Source organism: Cavia porcellus, unplaced genomic scaffold, assembly GCF_034190915.1.
Source record: "Cavia porcellus strain 051 isolate PalLab524CR breed Dunkin Hartley unplaced genomic scaffold, mCavPor4.1 scaffold_2, whole genome shotgun sequence".
Classification (NCBI taxonomy): domain Eukaryota; kingdom Metazoa; phylum Chordata; class Mammalia; order Rodentia; family Caviidae; genus Cavia; species Cavia porcellus.
The window spans coordinates 146,610,432-146,627,878 of NW_026947485.1; the positions used below are offsets into that span (position 1 = coordinate 146,610,432).

General features: G+C 37.1%; 1 protein-coding gene across 17 annotated transcripts in view; it reads right to left on the reverse strand.

The window, feature by feature from the left end:
* Pam (peptidylglycine alpha-amidating monooxygenase) overlaps window positions 1-17,447 on the reverse strand; it is a 226,333-nt gene that overhangs the window by 134,853 nt on the left and 74,033 nt on the right. For 8 of the 17 annotated variants that reach the window (XM_063245521.1, XM_063245520.1, XM_063245518.1 and 5 more), the window contains exons 1-3: window positions 15,863-16,015; window positions 15,308-15,601; window positions 14,133-14,253 (exon numbers count right to left, since the gene is read on the reverse strand). In XM_063245521.1, coding sequence (XP_063101591.1) covers window positions 14,133-14,253; window positions 15,308-15,402 — 216 coding nt within the window. In that variant the 5' untranslated portion in view covers window positions 15,403-15,601; window positions 15,863-16,015. Of the gene's footprint in view, window positions 1-14,132; window positions 14,254-15,307; window positions 15,602-15,862; window positions 16,017-17,447 lie in introns of those variants that run through there. The other 9 variants (XM_063245522.1, XM_063245517.1, XM_063245519.1 and 6 more) reach the window with 3 other exon arrangements.

The window sequence follows — 17,447 nt, forward strand, 5'->3', positions numbered from 1 at the left end:
GGGACTAGGGGTTGTAGCTCATTGGTGAAGTGCTTGTCTACCGTGTATGATGCCCTGGGTTTGCCATGTACACACATACACATTGTCACATATTCCTGAATTAATTTTATTAACATAGATAGATACATAAACACACACATATATACATATATATGTATACCATTGTGTATATATATGACTATATGTGTAGTTGCTAACAAAATATAATATATATATTATCAGGATGAAGAGAAAAAGTAATTTTTAATTTAATTAATACTGTCCTTTATAAGGACTTATGCAGGATAGTGAGTCACAAGTTTGCAAGTATCCATTCTCTATAAAATTTTCAACTACAATAAATATGCTCTGGAAAGCTTATTTTAAAAATGCAAGGAAAGTATATTGCATTCATACATTTGTAAGCCTTTTTTTGACTCCTGACATGTTGGATCCTGGAGAACACATGCTGAGGAAGAGAAACATGAGGAAATAAGTAAAACACAATCTCCCAATAAACTTGGTGTCTACAGACAGTAACAGTCTTGACAGAATTAAAACACTGCTAGATTTGGCTTTTATTTGCTTGAGTGGTGCTTCAAATCTCATTGGCTACTGTGGAAGTTTCTCCAGGTCATCACAGACCAAAGCAAAAAGGGAATACTGTGGCCGGCAATTTATGAAATAGCTTATTTGTGTCCACTGACTCCTGCCATAATTGACTGAAGGACTTGAAGTCCCCTTACATCCACAGCCGTAGGCTCTCTGTACTGATTAAATAAATGATAAGTAGAAGATAAAACAGTATTTACCTCTGGCAGAGTCAAAGAATTCAAGTTGAGTCAGATAAATTTTTTGCTTTCAACCCTAAGCTATTTAGGGCAGGAACTTAATTATCTCAGCCCTGAGCACAATGTTCTCCATCTTGTATTATGGACTGAATAGGACGGCAGAGAGAACAATACAGGTACTATCCCTTAACTCTTCAACTTGTCTAAAGCCATGGCAGTCACCTCTAACACCTGCATTTACTCAGGCTGCCAATTTGTCTTCTTTTATCTCTCTACTGTGTCTACCTTCATAGTCTGAGCAACATCGATGATACTGTACCAGTAAAATATCTGTAAATACTGTTACAGTTTACGAAAAATACATTAAGATAAAATTAATATTTTAAGATGTCCAAAGTGGAGACGCTAAATATTATAACTGGTATCATCAGCTGTAGAACAGTAAGGTAAACAGAAAATGTCTTTTCACAGAGAAATGATCATTGAGCTGGAAGTAAATGATTTCAACATTATTCAGTACAATTTACTACATGGAATAATTTGTATTTCCGTAAAGTCTTGTAATAAAGGTTGAAATAGTTCACTGGAATTTTTTTGCTTGTATTGAATTTTATAACAATTTTTGTTAAGAATTCGTTGAGGTTTTTTGATATCTCCAAATTACATTTAATTGTAATCAAATTACACATAAAATCATTAAATGAGGTTGTTAAAGTGTTAACTTGTATGTGTCTGAGATCTATAAAAGGAAATACTCCAATCTCTGAGAAACATCCTTTGCCCTTTGTAAATCAATGTTGCCATGGCAAATTTTTTTCAATTAATACTGGATTAGTGGAGGGTGGGAGTGTGACACATGGTACAACAGAAATGTACTCGCTATTTTTATATACCTTCTTCTTTAAAAATGCTCTGAGGTTTGTTGGGTGGGATGACTTTTGAATGTGAAGACAGAGCTTTTCCTCTAATGTGTACATCAGATTTGTCCCTTTATCCATGATTAAGTACAATGCATTATCTGTGAAAGGCAATCAGTGCCTTGAAAGAGTGTGTTCTGCACTTTTGCTTAAAGAATGCAACATTCATGTGGAATGGTTCCAAGTGCTTTTCTTGAATAGGGTTATTGAAATATTAATTCAGACTACATAAATCTGAAAATAAGTGAAACAAAGAGGATTTTTTCTGGTGGCTAATAAGTGCAAAGAGAATCACTTTTCTTGCTAATGTGGAAAGATATGCATGGTTGCCTTCCACAAATATCTTTAGATGGACCATAATAGAAGAATGACCTCCTACAAATTTGGGTCTATTTATTTCTAACTGTGTACAACGTTTCCTAAATTCTTTAATTAATCAAGCTCTCTTAATAGCACCACTGCAAAGCAGAGAAATAGGAATTAAAAATTTATCAATTAGAGGCACTGTATGGAAAATCCCTCTAGAGATTTCTAAAACATTAAGATTGTATATCAGAAGCATACAAAATCTAGCTATATTCGTTTTGTTGATGGCATCATTTCATCATTAATATTTTACAGTTAAAAATGATTTTAGTGATAAAACAACTTACATAAATCCAAAAAAAATTTACTGTCATCTTTTCCCACTGCCACCTCTCTAAGGGAACCAGGATTTATAGTCTGGAGGTGGCTGTTACTAATTTCCTCAATGCCTGCATAAAAACACCTAGGCAAATAAACACACATGCACCAGAATTTTGTAATTTTTATTAAGATAGGACCACACATCACAAATATCACTCTGAAGTTTGCTTCTCTCACTATGTAATGAGAATTCTAGGGCAAAAGATGTGAACTTAGCTCAGCTTTGACTGACTGCATCATATTCTGCAGAATGATTTCCAGCAACTTTAAGATCAAGTATTTTTATTTTAAAAGATAATTCTGGACAACATTACTAAACATCTGCTCTTAACAATATAAATGTTACGTCCATCATAGCTCTTGAGAATTTTTGTTCAGTTAAATAGACAAAAAAGATAACGTTTTCCCTCAATTTTAATGCCTAATTATTGAGGGTTAAATTTTGTCATTCTGTTCATTTAACATTAATGCTGTCCATTTTATATCCTTTGGGGTTGCTTATCTGTTTAACATTGTATTTTGTAGGAGCTCTTTCTATATGGGTACATTTACCCTTTTTCTTTCATATGTGTTTTCAGTCATTTTTAGCCTGTTTGTTAAATAGCTTTCATTTGTAAAAGTTTAATATAGTCTCTTCTTTAGTTAGTGGTCTTCTTCAGTGTTTTTGTAAAGTATCTTTTTAGATCAAGGTAGATATTAAAAATTTTCTAGGAACTCATTCCTTTCCTCAAGATAATAAAATTTAATGACATAGAATTGCATATAATAGTGTCTTTTTATATTATAATTTTTAATAATGTATATTTTATGTTACATTAGACATATAATAGTGTCTAATTTTTTATATTATAATTTTTAATAATGCATATTTTTGAGTATTTTTTTTACCTCTTAGGCTTGCCATGAGTTTTCCATTTTAAAGACTGTTTTCAAAGACATGACTTCTTGTTTAATCTATTTCTTTTTTACAGCCTTTTCTTTACTAATTCTTTTTCATTGATTTATTGGCATTTCCTAATTTTTTAAGTTGAGTATTATATAATTATAATTTTCATTATATAAAAATGCAAGTTATCAATTATCTCAGGGTATTGCAATAGCTAGAACTTGTGGGTTTTATTGGCAAGTATTTTCCTTATCAGGATTCTTCAAAGTTATCTACAACTTCATTGTTTTTGATTTCCTCTTTGAGTCAGAGACTCCTTGGAAGAGCGGTCTTTGATTTCTCAGTACGAAGGTTTTCCATAACATCTTTTTATGGTCTATGTCCAGTTTTATTCAATTATTATTGGAAGACAAGGATATAAAAACTCTTAAGTAGTGTAGTCAGCCAAAGTTTCTTAAGGTTCAGCTATGTGATTTTTAAATTAAATGTTTCACAAATATGAAGAATGCATACTGTCTTCTTAAAATATAAATTTTGTCAACACCTAGACATATTAAATCACAGTTACTATATAATCATAAAGTTATTTTGATGATTGAAATAGTCAAATACTATAAAACCACTTTTTGGGACCTATTTGATATGCCAAATGTCCTTTCAGAATTGTATTTTACCCAACTTCAATCTGAATTTTTATTTCACATGTTTGACAATGCTGACTTTTGGTGCCTAAAGCATATAACTGTTCTCTTATTAAGTTGTATGTGAAATAACTACTGGTATCTAAACAAAAATTACAGTTTTCTTAAATCTGTACCAAGACTGAACCCAAGGGCTCCACACTGAACTAAATCCCCAGACCCTACCCCCTCTAAAAATTATTTTTTTTTTTTTGAGACAAAGTTTTGATGAGTCACTAAACTGCCCAGTTTAGGAGTCCCACGTGGTAATCTTCCTGCCTCAGCCTTCCAGAGTACTGAGATTACAGATATTGCCACCACAAAGGCATTTTGTTTGATCAAACTAGCCAGGTTCCTCGGCCTTCTCCTCTACTACAGACTTCAATAGGTACGCTGTCTGACAGCTGAATGCCACCCCTAAAGTGACCCTGTCCTCCTTAAAATACTTGCCTGAGAAAAATCAGGACTGCTAAACAAATCTGCAGTTTGTTCAAGGCAACATCTGAAAAGCTACGGCTTCTGCTTCTAAGGGTAGAACAGATCAGAACTTTGATAACTGTCGACTAGCACACATAACTCTTCTTTTGTAATTTTTATTTCCCTTACTCTAGTCATTCCCCATTTGCCTCCATTTCCTCCATTTCCTAATTCTCCTTTCAAAGGCCCAGTGACTTCTGTACTAATTAAAGCTGAGTTCAATGCGTGCTGCATCCTTTTCCCTATGGTAACAGCTATTACTGATTAAAATGAGTCCTTACCACTTTATTAGTATGGGCGCTGTTTATCTTTAACTTGACTTAGACTCAATAGCTAAGAGACAAGAGTGAGGAAAGACTGCAGGAAAAATGAAAGGCTTTCGAAGTCATTACATAAGTCCTTGGCTTTAAATGGCAGTGGGGCAGGAAACTCTAGCACGGTTTTAGCTGAAGAGTGATGTGATCTGACTTCGGTTTCATGAGGATCCCCGTGACTGGAGCACACTTTAGGGATGCACACATACAAGTCCTTTAGGAAGACTACAGTAATAATTCAGGAAGGAGCACAGTGCACGGGTCACAGTGCAAAAGATGACTGTGGGGGAAAAAGGCTTGATTACAGACATAATTAGAAGGTAAACAGGTGGATTTACTGGCATGGTTTTTTTTTATGGTCGGTTGGGGGAGAGTTAAGGTTGAAAAAAGAGGGAGAGGGAGAAGGACAGGCAGAGAGGAAGACAGAAAGGGAGAGGAAGAGGGAAGAGGGAGAGAGAGAGGGAGAGAGAATATTTACTATTTACTAAGACAGAGAAGTTTAAAATACAATATCCCAAATTAGAGAACTCAGGCTATGATCATTTACTCACGAAAACTGAACAGTTAACTAAGGAACAAAGATTAAAGTGCTGTTAACCTTGCATTGATATTTTTATTCTTTATGTTCTGTAGGTCGGGAAACGTGTTCATAAAATGCCAAGAGGTTAAATCCATTTACGAGCCTAAATGACATGTGCAATTGTTTCGATCATGGATCAAGAAACTATAGCCCACGAGCTGCTGCCCGTTTTAGTACACAGAATTTTTATTGTCATACAGCCAAGCTATTCATTTTTATACACCTATAGCTGCTTCTTAACTAAAACAGCTGAAAGAGAGATTATATGGCTCACAAACTGAAAATGACACATTAGGAAATAATTTGCTAATCTGGTTTAGATTTAGACAGGAATAATGAGAAAATTGTGTGAAAATAAGCTAAACTAGGCTGCCCGTAAGGTGTTCCTTTTTCAACAGTCAAATGATCAGGAATATCTTAGCAGAATTCAGATTAGTAGCATTTGTTTCTGCAAGGGTATGAAAAGATATAACAAAAGGTTATGTTATTTAAAGTTGTAGAATGGAACATGTAATCTGCATTTTCTTTAACAAAAGATAGCCATATATACTTGTATACTACAAATGTAACTAAATAATTTATAAGTACGTATAAAACATAGATGGTAATACTCTTTGATAGTCTATGCCATTTCTATTGTATGTTTAACAGAAACAGGTGATTTTGATGCTTTTAGTTTTTGGTATTCTACCTTTTAGTAAATGGTACCATTAATAATTACACGTGTCCATACAAGGGCCATCAGCAGATTGGCAGTACAGAATTATGAAATGAGCATGAGTCAAAGATCCAAGTAAGTCTGTTTTAAATCCTTGTTTTTCTAGTTACTGGCTGTATTTTAATTCTTTGTTTTTCCAATTTCTGGCTATTTGACTATGGACAAGTTATGTAATCTCTGGTTTCAATTTCCTATGTGAAAAATGGAGATAACAGGACCTTGAAGACAGTTTATATGAGAATGAAAGAGACAGTGTAAAGTGTCCCATACAACTGTGCAACACATGAGCACTCAAAAATGTTTTCTCCATTAAGAAATTTACAACAAACAAAAGAACCATACATCTTACTGAGAAAACAGGTGATCACAACAGAGCCTCCTATACCATAGTTAATTTTTGAATAGTCTCTTAAACATGTTAATTCAAAATACTAACATTAATTAAAACTGAAGTCTGTCTTGTTTCTCATTTTTAATGAAAAATGGTCAATGCATATTCATATGTGCAGTTTTGAACCACAGATGTGGTATATTGTTTATTTTCAATCCTGTTTTCTCAAAGTAGACATTAAATAGGTTTCAATGAAAGAAAAAAAGAAGCATCATAAAAATTATGATCGTTAAAATTAACTAATTAGCCAAAAATGACATGCTATTTTAATTTATAGTTTACAACAGCCATTTAACATTTTTGTATTTTCTTTAATTCATATAGTTAAGTCTTGCTGATGAAGGGATGAATATGTAAAAATGTATAATCTGACATATAGCAACTCAAATCCCCCAAAATACTGAGTTTTCAAAATAAAAAACTCAATGTGAGACTGCTAAGGAACCAAAACAAGAACTTGGTGACTGCTCTTTCTAATACTCACTGAATCTTCTTCAGTATTATTTTTGCCAAGGGTGACTTGTTGATAATACTCCGTCCTCAGTTTGGGAGAAGGGAGGAGATAAAGCTTTATAACATCTTTTGTTACCTTTTTTTTTTTTTTTGCAAATTTTAAATTTAATACATAGTGCCTAAGCTTTTCCAAATAATGAGTCCAGAATTACGATATTAAGGATATTTGTCCTTTTTCCTTCTTCAACAGCAAATTAGTCTCTTCCTTTTTTTTCTAAAGTGGAAGAAATAAGAATGGAGGGGAGGAAAGCTAAAAGCTATGACTCATGTTCATGTTAACACAATGGCTTGATGTAATCGATCCTCACCCACTGTCTGTCTTTCTTTCTGACAATACACATGCACTTGCACAGGAAGGGCAGAGAGCAGCCTGTGAAGCCAACACTTCTGCCTTCCACTCGCAGGGCAATGTCACCCACGCATCAGTGCACACTGCCCCACTCAGCCCAGATGTGTCTCACAATTCTTCATATCACTTTCCAAGCAGCTCCTCCCCATCAAGTGGACTTGGATCAAAAACAACTTTCGTTTGCTGCACCTTTGTTAGTGAACAGATTCAACTAGAAGAGTGTGAGATGGACAGGTCAGAGGACTCTGAAAAGCAAGATGGAACATGGCTTCTGACCGCAAGAGAAGGTCAGGAGATCCACAGGGCTCCTGCGATAGCTTGGGAATCTTCCTTAGATGTTTCCCAGCAACCACACAGCAGCATCAGAAGGAGCCTTGGTGCCTTCCCCTCAAGCAAGCTACCATACGGTGCTCAAAAGGTTGCTGGTGTCCACAGATTACTGCCTCAAGGCTTAAATTAAAAGTCAAGTTACCCTGTTGGGAATCTGAGAAAACCAGACTTCATGATGTCTCCCTTCTTTTATTCTCATACCCAAAAGACCACTTGAATTTTAATTTCAAAAACCATAACAACGAGAGAGGAGGAGATAAGGAAATCATAAACCACAAAAAACTAAAAATTGTTCCACAAAAGCTTCATTTCTTTTTTTTTTTTTTTTTTTGTCTTTTTCCTTTTTATCAGTACTGGGGATCGAACTCACAACCGCCTGCTTGCAAGGTAGGTGCTTATGCCACTGAGCTAAATCCCCAGCCCCAAAAGCTTCATTTCTTACGTGATCCCTGCTATCTTGCCCTGAGTTTTAAACACTGGATAGAGATATGTATATCTGTTTTCCATAATGATTAATTTTTTAAAACATAAATAAAACATGCTATAATGTGTCAAAACTAGACAACTGCCACACTCTGTATAACTGTGTCTTCAAATGAAAAAGACTAATCAGCTTTCTAAATTAGGATAAACAGGTCTGCATTTGACTTACGTATTGCCTCAGACAGAACAGTGTTTTGAGCGACTGGTGGTTACAAGTAGTGTAATGATTACATCTTGATATTCTAAAGTTGAACCCTTAAAGGGCAAAAGGGCACAGAAAGAAAAACCAATGAAGGTTGGGATGTCATTACATGATTCTCTGCGCACAGCAGAGGCAAGAAATGAGTAATACTAGTCAACATTTTAAGTAATTGTTCATTTGAGGAAAAAATAAAGAGAAACAGCTGAAAAATTTTGAGAAAATATCACAGGAGTATTTTTATTATTGTTGCTGTTATTTTGTTTTTCATTCTTTTATCAGTATTTTTAAAAATTAATTCTAATTTCAGGTTTTTTTCAGTTGTTCAGTATCTGATGTGCTCGTTAAATTCTGAATTGTTCTGTCTCCTCGAGACAGAAATTGGTGTTCAGAAACTCAAAGGAAGGATGCTTTGTTCATTTCAAAGCCAAGACCTATGTATGGTTCTTTAGAAAACAAATACTGAACAAGATAATACTTTGTAAGAGGCTCAGGAAAGGAAAGGTGTAACACTCTGTAATTCTCAAACCATTCCCAATGTAAGAGAAGAAATGACTATAACAGCTTAATACATCTTAATTGAAAGAAATTTAACTACTGCATATTTTTCAGATATTAGTCTTCAAGGTAACATTTAATTTTATAAAATAATGTTTTACAAATTAATTTGCACTTGTAAGTCATTAAGCCAAGGATGCAGAAGACCTAAGTGGCCAGCACATAAATATAAAATGCTGTATCAACCTAGGACTTCAAAGAACTTACATTGGAAAACTGATTTTCAAAATAAGGTAATATGTAAAGTCCTCAGGAGAGCAGGCATGGAAGAAATAACGGGCTGATTTAAATCACTGTATGCATAGAAAAAGTCAGTCTCATTGAATTTTGCCAGCTTTTTTGACAACTTCTTTTCAAAGTAAAATAAAAAATGCATGAACACTTTCTGAAAAAGAATCTATCTTTAGCATCCAGTAACTCTTATGGTAGGGTCATTTTCAATGGAAATACCTATTAAGAATAGACATACTGAAAGAATTACTTTTTCATTCACTTCACCCAGGTTTCGCCTGTCTAGGCTCGTACTATTTTTCTTATGTCTTCCTTCTCCGTGAAGTCATGGCTGAAACACACAGGTTTGCAGTTTCATTTTAAGGCTGAATCACTCTCCTCTCAACACATGTAACGATCACAGCCACACCCGGGCTCACTTTTTGAGAGCCAGCCTTATGTAGGGCAACTGAACTGAATGCGGCACTGTAATCGCCTCGCTCAGTCCTCAGAATACCCTGGCTAGGTACACTCTTAGCCTATTTACAGGAAAAGGAGCAGGACTAGCTGGTAAGACACACACCTAAGTGGACGCTGCAACAGTGGGACAAGAACGCTGTCTTCCTGGCCCCAAAGTCAATGTCCTAACCCTTGGCTTCAACTCAGACTTAGACAGGGAGCTTTATGTAAAATCACTATGAATATGCCTTCACTTACTTTATTTTAAAATCAATTATCATATAGATAAGTCACCAGATGGATGGTAGGACTTTACCATAACTGTGAATGAAATGGCACTGCATCAAGTTGTCTTGCTGACATGAGAATTGGGGATGGCAAGAGTCCACTGGGTCCCAGGTGAGTGAGGGAATCAAATATGAAATGGAAGTGCCCAAAGGGTTGCCTCAGACAATACCACTTTCGGCTCTGCTGCATTTAAAGCCAGTGGCCCTGGACACCAGGTCCTGACTTTACTCCATGTCAGAATATTTAAAAAATCACCTATTGTTCCTTCTGAACTTCCCAAATCCTGCAAAAATACTGGTGCCGGAAACTTATAAAAGAGGATGAAAATTTATTGTTAAATATTCAAGACAAAAGAAATTGAACTTAATTGGATTATAAAATTGATGCTATAGGTCTTTATACTGTTATTCTCATGAAGAAACAAAGATGACATGCTATATAAACTTTTATACAGCAAAGTTTGTTTTTAATACCACAGAGTTTATATCATATGCATTCGTATTCCTAATATTCACAGTGATGTGTGTAGAGACCTTCAGGCCTTCAGAATTTGAGTCCTTGACCTTGCACATGAAAGAATTATATAGGCAGTAGTTGTGACTCTGCTAGCCCTTACTTTCTGACTTTCAAGTTGTTTCAAAAAATATCTCTGTTAAACTTATTTTTTATTCATTTGACAGTCTTCTTTGTAGTACGTGGTTAATATACTGCGGGTTCCAGAAGATCTTTGCTGAAAAGTCCTTTCCTCTATTGTTTGCTTTTTATCAGCAATATATTGTATCATATCATATCATATCATACTGTATCCTATCATATTGTGTTTGCAGTGCTGAGGATTGAACCCAGAACCTTGCAAATGCTAAGTACACGCTCTTTCTAAGAAACATCCTCTTTGTTGGTATCTAATGTTGAGTATGTGAAGAACACTCAAGTCTTAAAACATCTAAATGTTTTTGATATTGTAGTAGACAATAGGCTATTTCCCTACAGCCTACTGGATTCAGCTTACTAGGAACAATATTTTATTGCCCCACTCTTAAATCCTGTGACATGGCAGAACGGAGTATGATTCTGCAGCCTAACATGACTGTTATCCTTTCATGAGACCCTATCTAAGCATGCCTTCCATATGGGAACTTAGCTATGGCACCAATGCTACGTCTAGGATTCTCAGCCCTTGTGTTCTCTATCTCCTTGTTTTCCTGTTCAGGCTTACTACCTAATAATCTTGTCTCTCAAGGAAAGATTTACACCAGATTTAATGGCATGAATTTCATTATCATCAAAAGAAGTACTTTATAAAGAAAATATGTTGAGTAGATATTTTCTTTAAACAAATTAGTAAGCCTCAACTACCAACTTTCACTCATTTTTTCTTTAAAATCTGTTGCTCTTATTGAGCCTCCACTATTAAAAGAAAAACAAACATCTCAATGTCTTTTGTACTTTCTGCTTTCTTTCTTTCCCTTTTTTTCTTACATGATTTTTAAAAAATATTCCCTTCTATTTCAGTTATTCCTGGATTTTTTTCCATTTTGTTTTTTGATCATATTATCTTTTTGCATATTGTTGTTATTTTAGTCAACTTTTCTCACTTCCCTTTCATTGTTTATTTCTTTCCTCTTACTAAGGTCTTTTTCTTTCTTTTCTTTTTTGCCTGCCGTTTTATCGTCTTTCCTCTCAAAAGATCTCTGCTAAACCTGTATTTTTAAGAAAAGAACACCTTTTGCACCAAAAATACAGAGTCATAACTCTGTGTCTGCCTCACCGGAGAGCACCAAGTTTCAGAAGAAGGCTTTCTGAGAACAGTGTGTGTCCATATTCAACAGGGTGTTCGTCATTTGTCATGAAAACTTACAAGACATGATCTGTGCAGCAGTCAGATCAAATCAGTTACTCACTGTACGTGCTCAATAATCAAGTGCATTGAGGAAACAGAAGACGTATTTCACAACCAGTTCTAAACTCAATAGGCAGAGCAACTAAATCGTTTACCCAGTGAGACAGTATTAGCTGAAGCAAGGCAAAACGTAACTCAACAAAGAAAGACTAACATAGCTAAAAACTCCATGTATAGTGATACCACCAAGAATTTATGTTCTTATTCTCATCATATTACTATACATGATACTAGCTTTATTCTAAGCAAGGCTCTGTCATGAACTTGGCAGACCCTAGATGGGTGATGGTGAACCTTTCAGAGACCAAATGCCCAAGCTCCAACCAAAACTCAGTGATTTGTCACAAAGTGCCAACACTGCAGTTAAACCCGAATACCAAGGTTTTAATCAAAAGGCAAAAAAAAAAAAAAAAAAAAAAAACCAAACCCAAAACACTTCATACATTGGCTTACATGCCAGCAGAGGGCTCTGTGTGCCCGCTGCAGCATGGGTGCCACAGGTTTGCCACCACTGCCCTACATTGCCCACACATGGCTTACATACAACATAAAATTCCCAGCAAAAGTCCTAAGATTTGATTGAATTTGTCCGGGTCACACACTTCCTATAAACCAACCACTGTGGAAGGGAGGTGAGTTGCAGGACTTGGTTAATCTAAGTTTGTTTTCTCATGTCTGTAGCCTGTGTAGACAGCTCCTGGGAATCATACGGTCTCAGAGAAGGAGTAGGGAGGAAACTAGCTCCATGTGGGGAAGGCAAGCAGCACATCACCACTGCCTAACGGGAAGCTGAATACGGGCAGTACAGAATAAAAGTGGCCACTTAAATACTTTGTGTTCTTTTCACATAGAGTTATTTTGATTATTATAGGATTGAAAAATGAATAAACATTTTGTTTTATGAAATGAGTCTTTCCTGTGTTTTAATAAGACGTTCTTCTGGTAATTCTAAAATTCACTGACGTAACCATTGGTTATTATTGCTGTTAAATAATTTAAATATTATCTCTTAAATAATAATAAGTAGATTAAGAACAAATAATGATAATGACTGTTTGATTAAAACAATGATATTCTTATTGAAAATGAGTACTTAAAGATCAACTAGTGAATATTTAAAAAGAAATAAAGTAAAATTAAACTAAACAAAAATAGGAGAAAGATCACTTTTAAAAGTGAGGAGACATAGAGAGGCCCACAGTAGTAGGGGGACTACTGTTCATCTCCCCTCATTTTAATCTCATCAGACTCCTTTTTGGACTAAATACTAAGCAAGGGGCTTATGAAATTACAGGCCAGGACTAGAACGACAGAATGCACATAAAAGTCATCTGCATGGCCTTTTGGGGATGCAGAGAGGCTGAGGGTCGCCTTCACAGCAGTAAAGTAGTTCCTTACAAATAGAACATGTCCAGGTCTTCGAGTAAATGAATGTCAACTCTTACTCCCAGAAAAAAAAGGCCCAGGTATATTCACTACAGTTTCTGGATGTCAGTTTCAAAAGGATTTTTCCCTCATAAGTAAAATACTGTTATTTTTCTAGTACTAAAAGCGGAAAATAGAATGTTATCTGCAACAATGAGTCATCAGCCACTGCAGCTCTACAACATCTAGGTGTCTCCCGTCTCTGCAGCCCTTCAAAAGGAGAGGACTATCTTTTAATGACACACACAAAAATCCCTGCACTGCATGGCTGCAAAACATAATTAATTCTGGCCTTTTTATTCTTAATGAAACACCTTGCCCACATGACCTCAGTGATTTGAGCTTCTTATATGTATCTAAAATAGGGAAAGCCCTAGTAACAGCCCAGTTCTATCCCAAATGTTCCATAAGACACTTTCGTATGAGCTGTGTATCATTTCTTCAAATGATATCTCTTGTAATAGGCAAAGCAGGCTAAAGAAAACAACCAGCCACCTGTATGAATAGTTCTCCTAACTTCAAGGAGTGTGAAATATTTTTCATTTCAAATTCTTGGTGGTGAGCACGTTTTTAGTTCTTGTGGCTAACTTGTGGCTGCTATGGAAGAGCACACAACAAAGTTATCTCTTAGGTGCAGCTGTTCAATATCATTTCCTTTTATTAGAATAACATTTCATATTCTAGTGCATACTTACAGGCTGCATTACGGAGGGCATTATTCTTTGGAGAATCCAAACAGGTAAATGTTCAAGGTTCCATTTCAAACCACGGGTGACAACAGGAGTAAATAACTTTAAAAACAACACTCAACTGAAAGATTTACTTTGAAGGATTTTCTCTACTTTATAATATTCAACTATTCTAGCTCTATGTGAGGTGTCTTGAGGCAAATGCCCTATTTTTAAACAAGTGTCACCCCACCTATAAATGTAGTTTCCATGCTTTAATTATAGACGGCACACAGATAAGTGAATAGTGAAACACAGAATTCCTCTCACCTCTTTAGGTGTAACCCCAGGCATGCGAATATCCAGGGCAAAATCTGATGAATCAATGGGAATTACTGGTCTGGTGGTACCAAGACATTCATTGGAAAACGGTCTAGTAGTTTCTTTAAGCCTTAAAAGAGAGGAAAAGTCAACATTCGTAAATAAAATGTGAAAGAGAACAAATAAAAATTCTATGACCTTACGATTAAAGATTATTGATACAGACCCAAATGAAAATTCTAAAGATGTTATGCTAATCTTCGACATAACTCAGAATTGTATTTTATAGTCCATGATCAATATTACCCATGTTGTAAACAAAAAACAGCCAAAGTAATTGGGCAGTCTATTTTTAAACTTTAATTTAATAAAAACTTGTCAAAATACACATTTGTTTCTAGTTAATAAAGGTACACTATTAATATATTAGACATTAACATCTTTATCCACATACCAATTTTCTAATGAGAGAAATCTTAATCATAACTCAGTACGATTTTTGTTAGCTATTTGATAAGTGTCCAATGTTACTGCCTGGAAACAAAAACTAAGCACAATCTTGCTGGGAGGCAGAGTTATATGAGGAGAAAATAAAAGACTGCGTTGTGAATTACAAATGTACAAGTGCATAAATATTTAATATGGTAATTATGAAGCGTGTGTGTGTACAGCTCAATGTTTCCTGGTGAGCTATTACAGCCCATGATGCGCTTCTCCACTGCCGTTCTATCTTGCTATTTTATTCTTCAAGCTTTTTATAAACAGTAAGACGCCCAAGTCTAAAAGACTATACTGCACTTTCTGAAAAATGTCCCCGAGAGAGAGCAGTAAAAGTATTGGAAATCACAACTTGTAACTGGAGTTTGGTAAGCCAAAGCCTGTACAGCAAGCTGGGTTACAAGACACGGAGGGGTTTTTATTTTCTTCCTTTTTCTACTTCTTGTTTTTATTTTTTTCCCAAAAGAGACTTTACAAAAAGTTACCGTGCTGGAAATCCCCAGTCGATTCCATTAAAGAGATATATATATATATATATATATATATATATATATATATATATATATCTATCCCCTTGCGGGCTCCCGCCAGCACTCCGGGCTCCCCGAAGGAAGTGCCTGCATCCCCAGCAGCAGCCTGCAAGCCCCGCACCACCTCGGCGTCCTACAGGCATAGGGTGCACCCACCTCTTGAAGACCGACAGCGGGCTCCGGAGAGCCGCGCCGCCCTGCAGGGCGAGCAGCAGCAGCAGGACGAGCAGGCTGCGCGCGCGGCGGGCCATCTCGGCGGCGGCTACTGCATCCCCGGCCGGCCCGCGGCGTGGGTCCCGGCGCGGCGGCAGCCCGTGCGCGGCGGCCGGAGCTCTCTGCCTCCAGCCGGCCGGCCGCTGGCGCTAGACGCGCGGGCTCCCGGGCGCTCCGCAGCGACGGGGACTGCGAGGGCCACCGCGCGGACCCGCGTCCGTCATCATTCAGAAGAACCTGCAAAAATAGAAGCAGATAATGGATGACTAACACATTACAGCATGTGTCCTCGGCAAATCCCAGCCGAGGTTCTGTGATACACTAGGAGTTTCAGAGCTTGCGCCCGAGCCTGGGGAAAATGCTGGTCTGCTGATCTCCACCCCTGCACCCCCCGGAGCCCCAGCCCCCCTGAGCCCCAGACCTCCGTCCTCTTCAGCCCCAGGCCGGCTCTGCCTCCCTCACACCCGTCCCGTTCTCCCCTACCCGCCCTGCATCCACCTCACTCGGATTTCTTCCTTCTTCCTTCCTCTGCCGCTCCCTTCTCTTCCCCCAAAATGCACTTAATCCGCTGATGAATGTAAACAAAGTTATTCACACGACTGACTGACTGGAGCACAATGGGGAAAAAAACGGAGTGGAGCAAAGACAAAGCCCTTGGACACAGCAATAACCAGGCAGAAAAAGACTTTGGGAACAAAGGCACGTTGGTATACACAAGCCACAGAGCTAGACACCGCCGCAAGGACTCCAAGGATCCCACACAAGGAACGGTCCGAGGTCTCAGAATTATTTTAAAACGATACTCTGCAGCTAACATGCTATATGAAATGTGAATTCCCATTTAGGAACCCAGCATCGACTACACAAAGTAATATTCTCTTACTTACAGGGCATCCCTCCCAGATATACACTGTCCTACATAAAGTTTGGAGATTCGCAACGCAATTACAAAGATTAAGGAAAAACTCAGCCAGCGCCAAACGAATTTTATCTAGGATGTGATCCAGATCTTCCTGTCACTATAAATGAAGGGTATCAGGGCGGAGAAGCCCCCAAAATATGCTCTAAATAAAATTAAAGGGCCTTAAAGTCTCAAGATCAAGGTCCCTGTAACCTTTCTAGCTCCTCCCCCGCAAGAGCCTGGAGAGCATCTCTCTCTCTCTCTGGAATTCCCTCATTCTCCTTAAGACCAGACTGCAAAAGGGAACACAACCACTTGCTTTCTGGCCTCATCCTTCTCCCCACTATCTCAGCATAGAAAACTGAGGAATGTGACCCCACTGGTGGACACAGATCCTTGGATTCAGAGGCATTCCCAAGAGGTTCTCTGGGCCCATTCATTCCTCTAACAGTCACTTGCAAGTCCTCAGAATTGTCTAAGTTCCCATGCTGCCTTTCCTCTGCAGGAAGGGGGAGATACATTTTTATGAATAGTTTTGGACTAGCTTGCTTGTCCTATGCTTGTCCCCTGCACTGTGACTTTCTTTCCCCTTTCACAAGTTAATAAATTTGTATGCCTTTCTCCTTCTGTTTAATCCTTGTCAGTTTCTTCTAGGGAGCCTTTGGGGGCTTAGGGAAAATTTCCTTTTGCTCCTATCAAGGCCACACAGAACTAGACTACATCTTAGAATTTCATTCAACTGGGCTAGATTTTTAAATATTCATGTTTTTCACTTCACTGTTGTTCTCGATTTATTTCAGATTATGTACCAAGCCTGCTCATTATAGTTCTAAGGCATTAACTTAAAATGTATCACTCAAAATGTAAAAAAAAATTCCAAAGATAAAGAATTATTAATATTTTATTTTAATCACAATTACAACCCTGGTTCAGAGAATGTCAAATCAGTTGGCCAGATGAGTAACAGTAAAAATCAAAACTCAGGAGACAGAGATAAAGTATATCTCAGTGGTAGAGGACAGTGGGAAGCATGCACAAGGCCCTGGGTTCAACCTATGCCTTATGCACACACGCACATATGCATGCACACACGCACACACACAAACACACACACACAAACACATGTCAGCAAAGTCATATACAAGTGCTCCATAGTAATACATTAGCCTCTATGTTATCCTC